At 42.8% G+C, this 15,689-nt stretch overlaps 1 protein-coding gene across 7 annotated transcripts in view; it reads right to left on the bottom strand.

Annotated features, from left to right (window-relative positions):
• Nucleotides 1–15,028, bottom strand: part of LOC118366740 (POU domain, class 2, transcription factor 1) — a 40,229-nt gene extending 25,201 nt beyond the window's left edge. For 4 of the 7 annotated variants that reach the window (XM_052493109.1, XM_052493110.1, XM_035749374.2 and 1 more), the window contains exon 1: nucleotides 14,963–15,008. In XM_052493109.1, the coding sequence (XP_052349069.1) occupies nucleotides 14,963–15,008 (46 nt within the window). Of the gene's footprint in view, nucleotides 1–20; nucleotides 391–14,962 lie in introns of those variants that run through there. The other 3 variants (XM_052493107.1, XM_052493108.1, XM_052493106.1) reach the window with 2 other exon arrangements.
• Between the last annotated feature and the right edge of the window lie 661 nt (nucleotides 15,029–15,689).

The raw sequence follows: 15,689 nt of genomic DNA, 5'->3' as shown, positions 1-15,689 counted from the left end.
CATCTGACCCCACGACTCACCCACTTCTGGTGCCCCTTTATTTTCAAGCATGGTTGCAAAAGCTAGAGACAGCAGATAGGCTTGGTTCCTCCGTCAGGCTGTCCAGTCGGCACACTGCCCCTCCCACTCCTCCCTCTCTACTTTCCACTGGTCAACGAGCTGAGTCCAGTACAACCACCCACACACACACACACAACTGAGATACAGCCTCAGTACTCCACGAAACCCAACAGGGTTTAGACTAACAGCTCTTTTTCTCGCTCTTTCTCTACCTTTCTCCTCTCTTTCTCTACCTTTCTCTTTCCTTTGCAATGGTCTCCCTCTTCTTCTCCAACTCTCTCTCTGTCTCCTGTACGCACGAGGATTGTCACGACTACTGGAAAAGTTCTCTCTCTCTGGAAGGAAAAATAAACGATTGCAGCTGGCAGCTCTCTCCCCCTCTGCTCTCTCCCCCTCTGCTCTCCTCTCTCCCCCTCTCCTCTCTCCCCCACACTCTATAATGAAGTATAATCAGTATTCAGCTGATTAAAGCAGTATGCAAATCAAGCCCTGCCTCGTTAGCGATGCAAGGCTTTGAAGTTCTGCGAGTGACTCGTTTCACACCGGGCTCTGAAAGCTGTCTGCATAATTTAAAACCACCATAAATATGTATTATCTCATTAGCATATTAATTGGATGGCTTTTGGAGGATGATAAAAAAAACAGGGGAATAGGAGAGGGAAAAAAAGAGATGGGCTCAAAACAGGCATACAGCGTAGGCTGGAGGGGGAGGGGAACAGAACAAACCCAATTACCGGCAGAATGCAAGCCACAGATTAATTAGCTAAGAGGGCCTGGTAAAAAAGGATGCGAAACAACTTCCCAGAATTCAGTGTGAGGATTTTCGAGCGGTGGTCTGGGAACGTTGGTATGGACAGGTGGAGGGCGCTAATAGAACTAATAGAATGTTTCGGACTGCTGGTCCCAAACTCCCCCAGGAGACACAGAGACCAGGCCGAGCTATTAATGAGGGGTCTGTCATTACTGACGGACCCCTCGTGGCTATGGCATTCCACTCTGCACAACTACTGAGAGAAATAGAGAGAAGGGGGGCAACGGGTACTATCGGCTGTTTATGAAGCGTGTGAAGATTAGCATATTTAGATTAGCTTTAAATTCCATTAGATACGTTTTTCGTGTTCAGCTGGCTTTTTCCCCCCTCTCTCTTTTTCAATTCAGTGTAGAAGAACATGCCTTGGAACATAATGTGGCGGACAGGCAGGCAGAGTGGGGCATCAAAGCAATGTTAGAATTAAATCTCAATTTTCTTCAGAAGGCCGATTTAGGCCAGGTTACAACACTTAAACCCTCTTTTTCAAAGCCACAACAAGTATTTCTCACCACCAAATCTCCTACTGCTGGGGTGGATAGATCTCTGAAAAAGAGGGCACGAACGTGTGGATAGATCTCTGAAAAAGAGGGCACGAACGTGTGGCATAGCCTTGCTCAGAGAATCCTCAACAGAAAACTAAACCTTCTTCCCTTTCCTCTGCTCCCCAACTACAACTATTCCAACCACTCCTTCACAAAATACTTCACACCATTGACCAGGACGAACAGAGACTGAACAAAGGACATGACAAATCAGACCTGAGGACAGTAGACTAACCAAACAGTAGTGATGCTGGGGCCTGGTCAGGACTAACCAAACAGTAGTGATGCTGGGGCCTGGTCAGGACTAACCAAACAGTAGTGATGCTGGGGCCTGGTCAGGACTAACCAAACAGTAGTGATGATGGGGCCTGGTCAGGACTAACCAAACAGTAGTGATGCTGGGGCCTGGTCAGGACTAACCAAACAGTAGTGATGCTGGGGCCTGGTCAGGACTAACCAAACAGTAGCGATGCTGGGGCCTGGTCAGGACTAACCAAACAGTAGTGATGCTGGGGCCTGGTCAGGACTAACCAAACAGTAGTGATGCTGGGGCCTGGTCAGGACTAACCAAACAGTAGTGATGCTGGGGCCTGGTCAGGACTAACCAAACAGTAGTGATGATGGGGCCTGGTCAGGACTAACCAAACAGTAGTGATGCTGGGGCCTGGTCAGGACTAACCAAACAGTAGCGATGCTGGGGCCTGGTCAGGACTAACCAAACAGTAGCCATGCTGGGGCCTGGTCAGGACTAACCAAACAGTAGTGATGCTGGGGCCTGGTCAGGACTAACCAAACAGTAGCGATGCTGGGGCCTGGTCAGGACTAACCAAACAGTAGTGATGCTGGGGCCTGGTCAGGACTAACCAAACAGTAGCCATGCTGGGGCCTGGTCAGGACTAACCAAACAGTAGCCATGCTGGGGCCTGGTCAGGACTAACCAAACAGTAGCCATGCTGGGGCCTGGTCAGGACTAACCAAACAGTAGCGATGCTGGGGCCTGGTCAGGACTAACCAAACAGTAGCCATGCTGGGGCCTGGTCAGGACTAACCAAACAGTAGCCATGCTGGGGCCTGGTCAGGACTAACCAAACAGTAGCCATGCTGGGGCCTGGTCAGGACTAACCAAACAGTAGCGATGCTAGGGCCTGGTCAGGACTAACCAAACAGTAGCCATGCTGGGGCCTGGTCAGGACTAACCAAACAGTAGTGATGCTGGGGCCTGGTCAGGACTAACCAAACAGTAGCCATGCTGGGGCCTGGTCAGGACTAACCAAACAGTAGTGATGCTGGGGCCTGGTCAGGACTAACCAAACAGTAGTGATGCTGGGGCCTGGTCAGGATGCTGTGGCCTGGTCAGGACTAACCAAACAGTAGTGATGCTGGGGCCTGGTCAGGACTAACCAAACAGTAGTGATGCTGGGGCCTGGTCAGGACTAACCAAACAGTAGTGATGCTGGGGCCTGGTCAGGACTAACCAAACAGTAGTGATGCTGGGGCCTGGTCAGGACTAACCAAACAGTAGTGATGCTGGGGCCTGGTCAGGACTAACCAAACAGTAGTGATGCTGGGGCCTGGTCAGGACAAACAGCTGGGGCCTGGTCAGGACTAACCAAACAGTAGTGATGCTGGGGCCTGGTCAGGACTAACCAAACTGGGGCCTGGTCAGGACTAACCAAACAGTAGTGATGCTGGGGCCTGGTCAGGACTAACCAAACAGTAGCCATGCTGGGGCCTGGTCAGGACTAACCAAACAGTAGTGATGCTGGGGCCTGGTCAGGACTAACCAAACAGCAGCCAGTGAGGGCAGTGAGCCAAGGAACCTTATGACTAAACATTTTCTTCAGAAGGCCGATTTACGCCAGGTTACAACATTTAAACCCTCTTTCTCAAAGCCATAGAAAGTATGTCTCAACCACTCCAATGTTTTTCTCAACCAAAAAGGCCATATCAAGTCATTTTTGCTAATGACTCAAATGTCCTGCGTGAACCAGTTCTCAGAAACTGGTTCAATTAAAACAATTAAAATAATGGTTCAATTAGGGTGGAATATTGGTGCCTCTGAATAAGCCTGGCAGAATATAATATAATGGTACCAATCAATACAACATGTGGGCTTACATTTGTTGATGGAAAAAAACGTCATAGAGATAACCAAGCTACAGTCTTCCTCCTTCCAAACCGGTACACTACTCTACCTCTCTTAAAACCCGAACAAAGAGAGAAAACAGAAGGGTTCAGAAACAAAAAGAGGAAAATATCAAAACACACATTAGAAGTAAGGAGAAAGGCACTTTATTTAAAACACAGTTGCTAGTGTCTTGCAAAAGCCAAATGTGGAGCGTGACCAATGCATTATGCAAATATTTGAGCAGAGAGAATTTTAAATAGGTAACTCATTAGCGCGGTTTTATTGAGAGTGAATATAACGGAACAGTTCATGTGAACGGAGACATTCAACGTGACATGAGGCATAGCGAGCGCAGAATAATAAGTATATATTCAAATTCCACTGACATTTAACTTCACCCATGGTATGGAAGTCACGGCAACACTACAAGCTAAGTTCCCATTAATATCATAGTCGAGTCGAGCCTATGGGCCTAAACTTCTTTGTTGGAACAGTACTTAGCATGTTACAGTGTCTGCATTAAGGCATTTCTCTGTTCTACAACTACGGTGACCAAATGTTTCTCCATTTGTCACAGGTAGGCTAGCTGTTGGTAGGCTGGTGCAACTCAAAAGTAAGTTGTTACCCCCCCCAAAAAAAAATGTAAACAGAGGAAATGAGGAGCTATAGAATGTGTGGAAAAAGCAGAGGCCTGAGTAAGGATGTGTCTGATCCTATCTATCATGTATTTCTGTCCTCACTTTTGAGTAGGCTAGCCCATTTCAAGCAGGGCCACTGGCAACCCTGATTATAGTACATTCTAAAATATACCTGAACTACGCTATATATTTTCTCTGGCTTTGCTATATTTGATATTTGTACAAAAAACAAATTTATTGGAAGAACTGTGCCGATGCCAACTTTGATAACAGAATTACGGTAAAATCCCCCTCGGGTTGTAATACGACCACGTTGTCAAAAATTTGCTCTGAATTAAAATTCAAAGATTTCTGCATAAAGGGGCGGCAGGGTAGCCTAGTGGTTAGAGTGTAGAGGTGGCAGGGTAGCCTAGTGGTTAGAGTGTAGATGTGGCAGGGTAGCCTAGTGGTTAGAGTGTAGAGGTGGCAGGGTAGCCTAGTGGTTAGAGTGTAGAGGTGGCAGGGTAGCCTAGTGGTTAGAGTGTAGAGGTGGCAGGGTAGCCTAGTGGTTAGAGTGTAGATGTGGCAGGGTAGCCTAGTGGTTAGAGTGTAGATGTGGCAGGGTAGCCTAGTGGTTAGAGTGTAGATGTGGCAGGGTAGCCTAGTGGTTAGAGTGTAGAGGTGGCAGGGTAGCCTAGTGGTTAGAGTGTAGAGGTGGCAGGGTAGCCTAGTGGTTAGAGTGTAGAGGTGGCAGGGTAGCCTAGTGGTTAGAGTGTAGAGGTGGCAGGGTAGCCTAGTGGTTAGAGTGTAGATGTGGCAGGGTAGCCTAGTGGTTAGAGTGTAGAGGTGGCAGGGTAGCCTAGTGGTTAGAGTGTAGATGTGGCAGGGTAGCCTAGTGGTTAGAGTGTAGAGGTGGCAGGGTAGCCTAGTGGTTAGAGTGTAGAGGTGGCAGGGTAGCCTAGTGGTTAGAGTGTAGAGGTGGCAGGGTAGCCTAGTGGTTAGAGTGTAGAGGTGGCAGGGTAGCCTAGTGGTTAGAGTGTAGAGGATGGCAGGGTAGCCTAGTGGTTAGAGTGTAGAGGAGGCAGGGTAGCCTAGTGGTTAGAGTGTAGAGGTGGCAGGGTAGCCTAGTGGTTAGAGTGTAGAGGTGGCAGGGTAGCCTAGTGGTTAGAGTGTAGAGGTGGCAGGGTAGCCTAGTGGTTAGAGTGTAGAGGTGGCAGGGTGGCCTAGTGGTTAGAGTAGGGTTCCTAGTGGTTAGAGTGTAGAGGTGGCAATACCTAGTGGTTACAGTAGAGGTGGCAGGGTAGAGTGGTTAGAGTACAGGTGGCAATACACAAGTGGTTAGAGTTAGAGGTGGCAGTACAGCAGAGTGTAGAGGTCAGTAGCCTAGTGGTTAGAGTGTAGAGGTGGCAGGGTAGCCTAGTGGTTCAGTAGAGTACAATACAGAACAGGCTAGTGGTTAGTGCAGTACAGCAGAGTAGAGTTCAGTAGAGTACAATACAATGTACAGAACAGTAGAGTTCAGTGGTTAGAGTACAGTGGTTAGAGTTCAGTAGAGGGTAGCCTAATACAATACAGAAGCAGTGGTTAGAGTGTCAGGCAGTACAGTGGTTAGAGTAGAGTTCAGTAGAGTACAATACAATACAGAACAGTAGTTAGTTCAGTGCAATACAGCAGAGTAGAGTTCAGTAGAGTACAATAAAGAACAGTAGAGTTCAGTGCAGTACAGCAGAATCTATTTTGGTAGAGTTCAGTAAATGAGTACAATTTACAACCGGTAACAGAACAGATGAGTCCCTAATTTGTAGAACAGAAGATGCAGAGTTCAGTAGAGTACAATCCAATTTCACAGCAGAGCAGTAGAGTTCAGTGCAGTACAGCAGAGCAACAGTAGAGTTCAGTAGAGTACAGTACAATACACAACAGTAGAGTTCAGTGCAGTACAGCAGAGTAGAGTTCAGTAGAGTACAATACAATACAGCAGAGTAGAGTTCAGTAGAGTACAATACAGAACAGTAGAGTTCAGTGCAGTACAGCAGAGTAGAGTTCAGTAGAGTACAATACAATACAGAACAGTAGAGTTCAGTGCAGTACAGCAGAGTAGAGTTCAGTAGAGTACAATACAATACAGAACAGTAGAGTTCAGTGCAGACAGCAGAGTAGAGTTCAGTGCAGTACAGCAGAGCACACTAGAGTTCAGTGCAGTACAATACAGAACAGTAGAGTTCAGTGCAGTACAGCAGAGTAGAGTTCAGTAGAGTACAATACAATACAGAACAGTAGAGTTCAGTGCAGTACAGCAGAGTAGAGTTCAGTAGAGTACAATACAGAACAGTAGAGTTCAGTGCAGTACAGCAGAGTAGAGTTCAGTAGAGTACAATACAATACAGAACAGTAGAGTTCAGTGCAGTACAGCAGAGTAGAGTTCAGTAGAGTACAATACAATACAGAACAGTAGAGTTCAGTGCAGTACAGCAGAGCATAGTAGAGTTCAGTGCAGTACAGCAGAGCACAGTCGTTCAGTGCAGTACAGCAGAGCACCCTAGAGTACAGTGCAGTACAGCAGAGTAGAATTCAGTGCAGAGAATAGTAGAGTTCAGTGCAGTACAGCAGAGCACACTAGAGTGCAGTGCAGTACAGCAGAGCACACTAGAGTTCAGTGCAGTACAGCAGAGCACACTAGAGTACAGTGCAGTACAGCAGAGCACACTAGAGTTCAGTGCAGTACAGCAGAGCACACTAGAGTTCAGTGCAGTACAGCAGAGCACACTAGAGTACAGTGCAGTACAGCAGAGCACACTAGAGTACAGTGCAGTACAGCAGAGCACACTAGAGTACAGTGCAGAGAGAGAGAGAGAGAGACAGAGAGAGAGAGAGACAGAGAGACAGAGAGACAGAGACACAGAGAGACAGAGAGACAGAGAGAGACACACAGAGAGAGACACACAGAGAGAGAGACACAGAGAGAGAGACACAGAGAGAGAGACACAGAGAGAGAGACACAGAGAGAGAGACACAGAGAGAGAGACACAGAGAGAGAGACACACAGAGAGAGAGACACAGAGAGAGAGACACAGAGAGAGAGAGAGAGACACAGAGAGAGAGACACAGAGAGAGAGACACAGAGAGAGAGACACAGAGAGAGAGACAGAGAGAGAGACAGAGAGAGAGAGACAGAGAGAGAGACACAGAGACACAGACACAGAGACACAGACACAGAGACACAGAGACAGAGAGGGACAGAGAGGGACGAAGAGGGACGGAGAGGGACAGAGAGGGACAGAGAGAGACAGAGAGAGACAGAGGGCAGACAAACTGTTTTAACACTTGGTTTGACCACCAGATGACAGAAACACAAAGAAAACAGTTATGAGCTGAACATAACAGTATGCCCAGTGGACATCAAATGCAATCAGAAATCACATCAAAACACTTATCATCAAAACAGTATCATGCTTTTAAAACTCACCACACTGTGATCGATCAAGTTGAAGAAAAAAGTTTAACAACAGGCTGAAACTGAGTGGAAAACATGGCCGTTGTGGATGTTGTTTCAAAGCCTAACAACGAAATGGACAGCTCTTTCTAAGGTGATGATTCGTTCAAAACACCCATATGCATATTTGAGCTTATACATATGTATATGAGCCCGAGCCCAGGAAAAAAAACTGATTTAAAATAATGACTGTGCCGTTATACAATACAAAGCCTTATAGCCTACCGCATATTACGCACACAGGGGGAAAAAAACTACAAATTATGATAAAAGATTTAAGACGTCTTTGGTACATAATTGGTCTAGCTAGCCTATACTGCTAAATTAAACACATTCTAGTAATCACCTTTGAGTGTGAACTCAGTACTATGCTTCCTATAAGCCCAGACATTTCTATATGCAATAGAAATGAAAGCAGAGTTTGATGGTTGCCACTAAAAAGAAGAGGATCCCACCTGCTGCTATATTTATTTCTCAGCTGTTCATATCAAGCACATGCTCCGCTATAAAACTTGAGTAGCCTACCCAGCATGATTGAAAAACTAACTGCGGGATAGCGGCCTCCATTCGTTATTAGAGTGCATACGGATGTCTTTTCCCCCCTGCCCATTTGATAATGGACTATTCTAAATCTAAACTAATTTTACATATTAGTAAAGACCAGATTACATTGAGAATAGTCTGATGGGTGAAAATATAATCACTTGATGAGAGAAAAGCGTCAGATCATCAATACCCTTTAGTCACATCATGCCGCCCATTTATGTTTTGATTTCTAAGACATTCTAAGGTTTGTATCATTCACAACTAGAGTTTCTAAATCTAGCATATAGGACCTGTTTCAAATTAGGACTTTTACGCTCAACATGGCAACTTTATAATAACACTCACTGTGGAATGGGAAAAATATCCTTTCCATTTTATTCTTCTTACTAAAATAAATAATTGTATAGAAAATAATGGCACTGCATTTATAAGCATGATAAATAAATTAGATTAAGCCTATGTCATGGCGCATAGCCAGATAACATACAGTAGGCCAACTCACATTCTATTCAAGTGAAATACATTTTCTTCATATCATGTTTCTTTAGACCTGACTAAAATAAACCGTGAATTTATTGTGATGGTTTTACTAGACTTTTTCTAATGTAGATGTTCCAAAGGTCTGCATAAGTGGCTTGTATGTGGCTTGTAAGTGGCTTGTAAGTGGCTTGTATGTGGCTTGTAAGTGGCTTGTAAGTGGCTTGTAAGTGGCTTGTAAGTGGCTTGTAAGCGGCTTGTAAGTGGCTTGTAAGTGGCTTGTAAGTGGCTTGTAAGTGGCTTGTAAGTGGCTTGTAAGTGGCTTGTAAGTGGCTTGTAAGCGGCTTGTAAGTGGCTTGTAAGTGGCTTGTAAGTGGCTTGTATGTGTGGAGGCCTGGAGATTATAAAATGGGTTTATGTTAATTAACTGTCAATTACCTTGAGACCAGCAGTTATTTGCATGACTATTACCGGCAGAAAAGAAATGCCATGACCGACACAGCCCAATGCAATGACCGACACAGCCCAATGCCATGACCGACACAGCCCAATGCCATGACCGACACAGCCCAATGCCATGACCGACACAGCCCAATGCCATGACCGACACAGCCCAATGCCATGACCGACACAGCCCAATGCCATGACCGACACAGCCCAATGCCATGACCGACACAGCCCAATGCCATGACCGACACAGCCCAATGCCATGACCGACACAGCCCAATGCCATGACCGACACAGCCCAATGCTGGAAAATGGTTGAAAAATGTATACATGCCTTCATTTCCCCAAAATATAGACTCTTAGCTTTCATTTGACACCCAATTTAATATGCACCTATGAACTTCACATGTTGGTGCTCATGGGTCCTTTTCCATGGAAATGCCCTTCACTATCCGTCTGATTCGAGTCAATTTACAGAACATCTCGATCTGCATGACATGCTCCTCTCTAACTCCCACTCTAGAACAGCTTGTCTGTATGTACTTCATGCACACCTTTCTGATTCCCTGCATCTATTACTGAACAGAATGCATTATTCACGATTACTATGTTTACATTCATGAATATTCATGTTCGGAACTCTCAGGGTGGAATGGGGGTGGTGGAGATGTAAAACAGGGAGGAAGTAAGGAGGGTGAATGTGAAAATGAAATTGTGTTAGCAATAATAGGACCAAAGCAAAGTTTACATTGTTTAAGGGATATATCAGTGAAGACCTCTTCCAGGGCAGTAGGAGACAACATATTTCTCTCTCTACTCAGCCAGGGGGGAAAAAAATCATAGATACAGACACATTACATTACAGGGATACATTGAAAACGTATCCATCAGCCATTAGCCAGATTTTGACATTATTTTTTAAAAAGTGGTTATGGTCGGTATGGCTTTGGGTTGCTGTGGTAGTTTGTGTCACTCAACAGCACCGGAATATAAAAATGTGTTCTTACCAGATAAACTCTTATATTTAAAACAGGGAATATTAAAGTCTCTGGCTCCAGTATTATGCTGGTAGACATCTGTAACAAAGGAAAAATAGTTTGGATAGTTACCTGGGGGCTGAGTCCGTGATAATTCTGTGGACTAGACCAAGGTAAATTAATACTAGTCTTTTTTCCACAGATAGCCAGCCTAGCTGCTTAAAATGCTCAACATCCAGATGAGTTTAAGTACAATTCTTACAAGCTTGTTTTGGCTGATCTGTAGCTTATTCTCTAGATGTTTGGGGTTGCTGGTGAACCATTCATGACCAGGCATAATCAAAGTGACACTGGACTAGCGTAATTGCCAGAGTCTTTAGGGTGTCTATAACTAGGTTTGCATCCAATTGGCGACCAAATTTCATGCAAATATTCTAAAATATATTTACAACAAACGATATGTACATTTTCCCATCAGAGTTGTATTTCAGACATTATTTTTCAGCCCCCTGGCTGAGTAGAGAGAAATATGGTGTCTCCTAGTGCCCTGGAAGAGGTGGTCTTCCGTCACTGATATACTTATATATATATATAAAAGTTTACATTGTTTAAGGGATAAATATATATATATCAAGTTTACATTGTTTAAAACGTTTACATCGTTTATATATATATATATATATATATATCCCTTAAACAATGTAAACTTTGCTTTGGTCCTATTATTGCTAACACAATTTAATTTAGCATTTCCCCCAATGGTCCAAATGTGGAATCCGTGCGCTTGCAGATATCATGGACAGTAATGGTTTGAGAACATTCCAAGATTTTAAAGATACATACACATTACCAGGGAACTGCTTTTTTCTAGATTTACAATTTAGGTCATTTATGTTGGCCTGTGGAGTCCCTTGGGAAACCCAAATACCGAAACATCCAATGATTGGACTTATTTAAAAAATATATCTGGGCTCCTGAAAGGACTGATCTCTATAATGTATAAACAACTTTTGGAAAGCTCATATTCTAAGCTAGCCATTAAAAAAGTATGGTCCACAGATCTAATTGAATCTGAACAACCCTTTAACTGGAACAGAATATGGAAAAATATGGCCTTGGTATTCCGTAATCTGAACCGTCAATTTATACAATTTAAGTTTGTTCATAGACTGTATTCAACACCAAGGAAACGTTTCACAATGAAATTTCCCCCAACTCTTCACTGTGTCCCCTAAATGAGGTAGGCACATGTGATGTGCCCTGCAGATAAAGACTTCTGGGGAAAGGTTACAAAATTAATTTTGAAGTGCATGAATGTAAATATTCAATGCTTTGTATCTATTATTTACTTAATGATGCTGATAGATCTGTGAATCTCTCAATCAATCAGAGACAATTATTGCTGACAGGCAGCACTATATATTACTATTTTAATCTTTGGATGGTGACATGTTGGCTGGGTGGGGTTGGGGGAATGGAAGGTTGGGGGAATGGAAGGTTGGGGGAATGGAAGGTTGGGGGAATGGAAGGTTGGGGGAATGGAAGGTTGAGAGTGGAGGCCCACATGTTTTTATTTTCTTTTCCAGTTTATATTGAAATGTATTCTTACTTAAACTCTCTATGTATTCTGGAATTGTTTCCCTTCTTCTTTTGAGTGGGAGCCTATGAGTACATGTTATAAACGTAAACATTTAAATGGATAATGTACCTGTAACCCGCACAACAAAAAAGTATAAAAAAAATGTAAACTTGGTTTCCATCAAATTAACTTGTTGCGGATAAAAGTCAGTGTGTAAATACATAGTATACGACAAAAAAATACTTTTTCAATTAAATGATCATGTTCAAAATAAAAAATACATTTGAAAAGGGTTTCCATTGCATTTTCAACTCTAGAACTACTGATGATTTTGTCACTAAAAATGTCACGTAGGTATAGCGAATGTGCCCACACGCGCTCTAGTCAACCGCTCGCAGATACAGTGCAGGTATAGTCTACATGATGAGACTATTATGGACAAAAGTGTGAGAATATTTGTACTTGTCAAAAAGTTAAATTACAAATATTTTGGCTATATTGAATGGTTCTAGGTGCGCGAGGAATAGCCACTCGAATTAGAGAGGAGGCAGAAAGAGCATTAAGCTTTCCGGAATAACTGGGTCTGCTGGGAGCATGTGGCCACATTATTATAGGACGATTTGGGAGAACGATGATCCACAACAGACAGCGCATCGAAAGTATCAGAAGTGAAAATACAACCAGACTGGCCTGCTACTGTGCCTTTCTCGACCTCATAAACTGTCGAGAGTAACTGATCCAAATGGAATTAAACATTCAAATCACGGGACTTTGTGCCGTTATTCAAATGACATTTTCAATGCAGCCTAGAGTAGAATTTTGTACTCACCTGAAAACAATAATGCAATTATTCATTGCATTGTTGTGTTGTAGGCCAGCCTAGGAAGGATGATTGTATTGTCCCTAAACAAGATCAATAGGAGAGCTTTGGTAATGATTTCATGCACAATGATGCACCTGGCCTCTCCGCTGCCTATCAGCTACTCCTATTTGTTCTTGTGGAGTCATATTGAAAATTGATGCAGCTTTGAATGTTTTTATGTGTGGTATGATTGCTAGTTAGCCTATTGCAGATCTGGACAAACAATCCACCTACCACTATTGTCACTATGAATGGTGATAGAGTGTAGGATAGACAGAGTACCAAAATACCTTGATATAGGGAGGCGCATACAAGTAGATGAGGAACTTTGGCTAGGATGGAAGAAATTATATAGTCAAACCTGCTAAAGTGAATGTAAACCAGGGGGAAAACCCACACTATCCTTCCCAAAGCAACAACAAAAAATTATTGACCACCCCAAGTGACATTTTACAGTGACAAGGACAGCCTGGTTTCACAACACAGCGATATAAATAAACATATGTTTAATCATTTAAAACTAACCAACAACTACAATGTTGACACACACAAACATTAGCCTAAGCAGAAAATGGCCTTGTTCACGAATCTTTTGGAAAATGTGTTTGCTGGCCAGATAGAATGTTCATAAAAGTTCATCATAAAATACATCACATCGAGAGCAAACAATTTGTAGGTTACTTCGGCAACTCTGTCTTAATCTGGAGTGTTTATTATCACGGTGAAACAGCGGAATGTGAAAAGAAAATGGGTGGGAGCCGTTTGCTGCCCTTTAAACAAAATGAGACCGAGAACATGAATGGGTTGTGCCTCTCTTCTGCCCCTCACTGTCACGGAAGTGGGCCTCGCTACCTCTCCCCAGGAAAAACATTGGCACAGGTAACCTAAGCCTCTCCGACATGGATTGCTAAAAAAAAACGGCATTCAAAACCTACACTGAAGACGGGAATCATTCTAAACGAGAGAGGCGGAGAGATCGACTGCACTGTTTTTAAATATAGGAAACCTCCCCGAATTAGGCATTCTAATCAAGTTTTTAATATATTCAGACTGCGTAAACAAACGCCACCCATACAGACGCACACACAAAATAAATCAAGACAAGAGTGAGTCGGGCGTTTGGGGCGAAACTTCAAATCTTTCATCCGAACTCTGAAAACCACATCGCGAAAGTCAAGACAATGGCGGCAACAAAAGATACAATTGTATCAGTTGTTCTAGGTTATTTGGGGCAGGGCATGTCTCCTGGTCAAATTCTCTCGTGTCGACCGTGAATGTTATTAGTTGTATTTAAGGTAGCAGGAACAGCCTTTATGTAACTATTTTAGATAGCTATATTTTGGCTAAAAATAAATAGTTTAACTCGTTTATTCATCACAACCAATACGTCCTAAAAACGACAATATATGCTAAACATTTCATAAAGGGTTTGACCAATACGTCCTAAAAACGACAATATATGCTAAACATTTCATAAAGGGTTTGACCAATACGTCCTAAAAACGACAATATATGCTAAACAGTTCATAAAGGGTTTGGTCTTTTATGCTAAAGAAAAGTAGTGTTGTTGATGTCCGTGAAACTAGCTCACGCACTAGGTGCTGAAAATGGGCAGATTGTATCTGCCTACAATTAATGAAACAAATATGGTTTAGCCTACTTTTTAATCTAAAAACATGAGAAATTGACAGTCTATAACTGGCAAGCTAAAAAGGTTGGTTTGACATTTTGCGTCGAATAGTTAATGTAAAATGCTTAACTCCGCATTCTCTCTGCCGTCGGACAGGCCCACATGAATAACACAACAGCTACAACGACTGTACCGGACACAAAGGCTGGGGAGAATAGACATACATATAAAAGCGACATCAAGCAAGTTAGCTTCTCGGCTTTCTATTATGTTACTGTAACGTGTGGTACGCGCAGCCGCTGACTGTTGGTGAAAAAAAAAAATGAATATGCAAACATCCTCCAAGAAGGTTCACGCCACAATAATAAGCATCAACACAAAGCCGATCGCCTAGCTATAGCAGCCAAGCTAACCACCGTATCAAGCTAGCACAGCTACAGTATTTGAGCAATATCTGAATATGGCATGTATAAAAACAACAGTCACGTCGCCGATTACTAATAAAATATGCTAAATCGTATTTTTAGACAGTGGTATGAATATGTAGCGGCGTTCAGCGGTCTAATCACAAAGGTAGGCATGTCTTTTTATATGTATTTATTTTTCGCCGTCGCACTGCAATACTATATAGCCTGTTTCCCCCTGTCAAATATCCGCTAGCGGGGAATTAATTGATATGATGATGCGGACAACAGCAACATTATTTTGTGGTCGCCTTTCTCCTGTGCTAAACGGTTTCAGATAAATAGTTTTTGAATATAAGTATGAATATGTAAAATGCTGTAATGATTACCTGGTCCTGAACTCTCATCTTGACTCGCTGCTCCTCCGTCCGCCATTTTGAATATTTAACCCGAAATCCCAGCCCTGGTAGGAAAGGGATTTATAATCTACACACACAACTCAGTGCAAGTGTACTGTATTTTGACCTACTTTAAAAATACATTTGAAAAAGTATGAATATGTTTTTTTCGTACCGTGTTATATTTGCATGTGTTAACTCATTTTAGTAATAATTCTAATAACCTTAAGTAGTCTAAAGTAAATTGAACTAAATACATCTTCAATGTTGTAGGCTGCAAATATGGCAGAATATTGAATAGTATCATAATGCATTGTTTGTGTTTGTTAGTGTTTGTTAGTGTATGTGAAATGGCATACATGTGTAACATGTGTGTGTGTGTGTTTTTATTTTATTTATTTTTATTTCACCTTTATTTAACCAGGTAGGCTAGTTGAGAACAAGTTCTCATTTGCAACTGCGACCTGGCCAAGATAAAGCATAGCAGTGTGAACAGACAACACAGAGTTACACATGGAGTAAACAATTAGCAAGTCAATAACACAGTAGAAAAAAATGGGCAGTCTATATACAATGTGTGCAAAAGGCATGAGGAGGTAGGTGAATAATACAATTTTGCAGATTAACACTGGAGTGATAAATGATCAGATGGGCATGTACAGGTAGAGATATTGGTGTGCAAAAGAGCAGAAAAGTAAATAAATAAAAACAGTATAAA

The sequence above is a fragment of the Oncorhynchus keta genome, chromosome 34, assembly GCF_023373465.1.
Source record: "Oncorhynchus keta strain PuntledgeMale-10-30-2019 chromosome 34, Oket_V2, whole genome shotgun sequence".
NCBI classification, from domain to species: domain Eukaryota; kingdom Metazoa; phylum Chordata; class Actinopteri; order Salmoniformes; family Salmonidae; genus Oncorhynchus; species Oncorhynchus keta.
The sequence above is the reverse complement of the archived record's forward strand: the minus strand, read 5'-3'. Positions and strand labels throughout refer to the sequence as shown.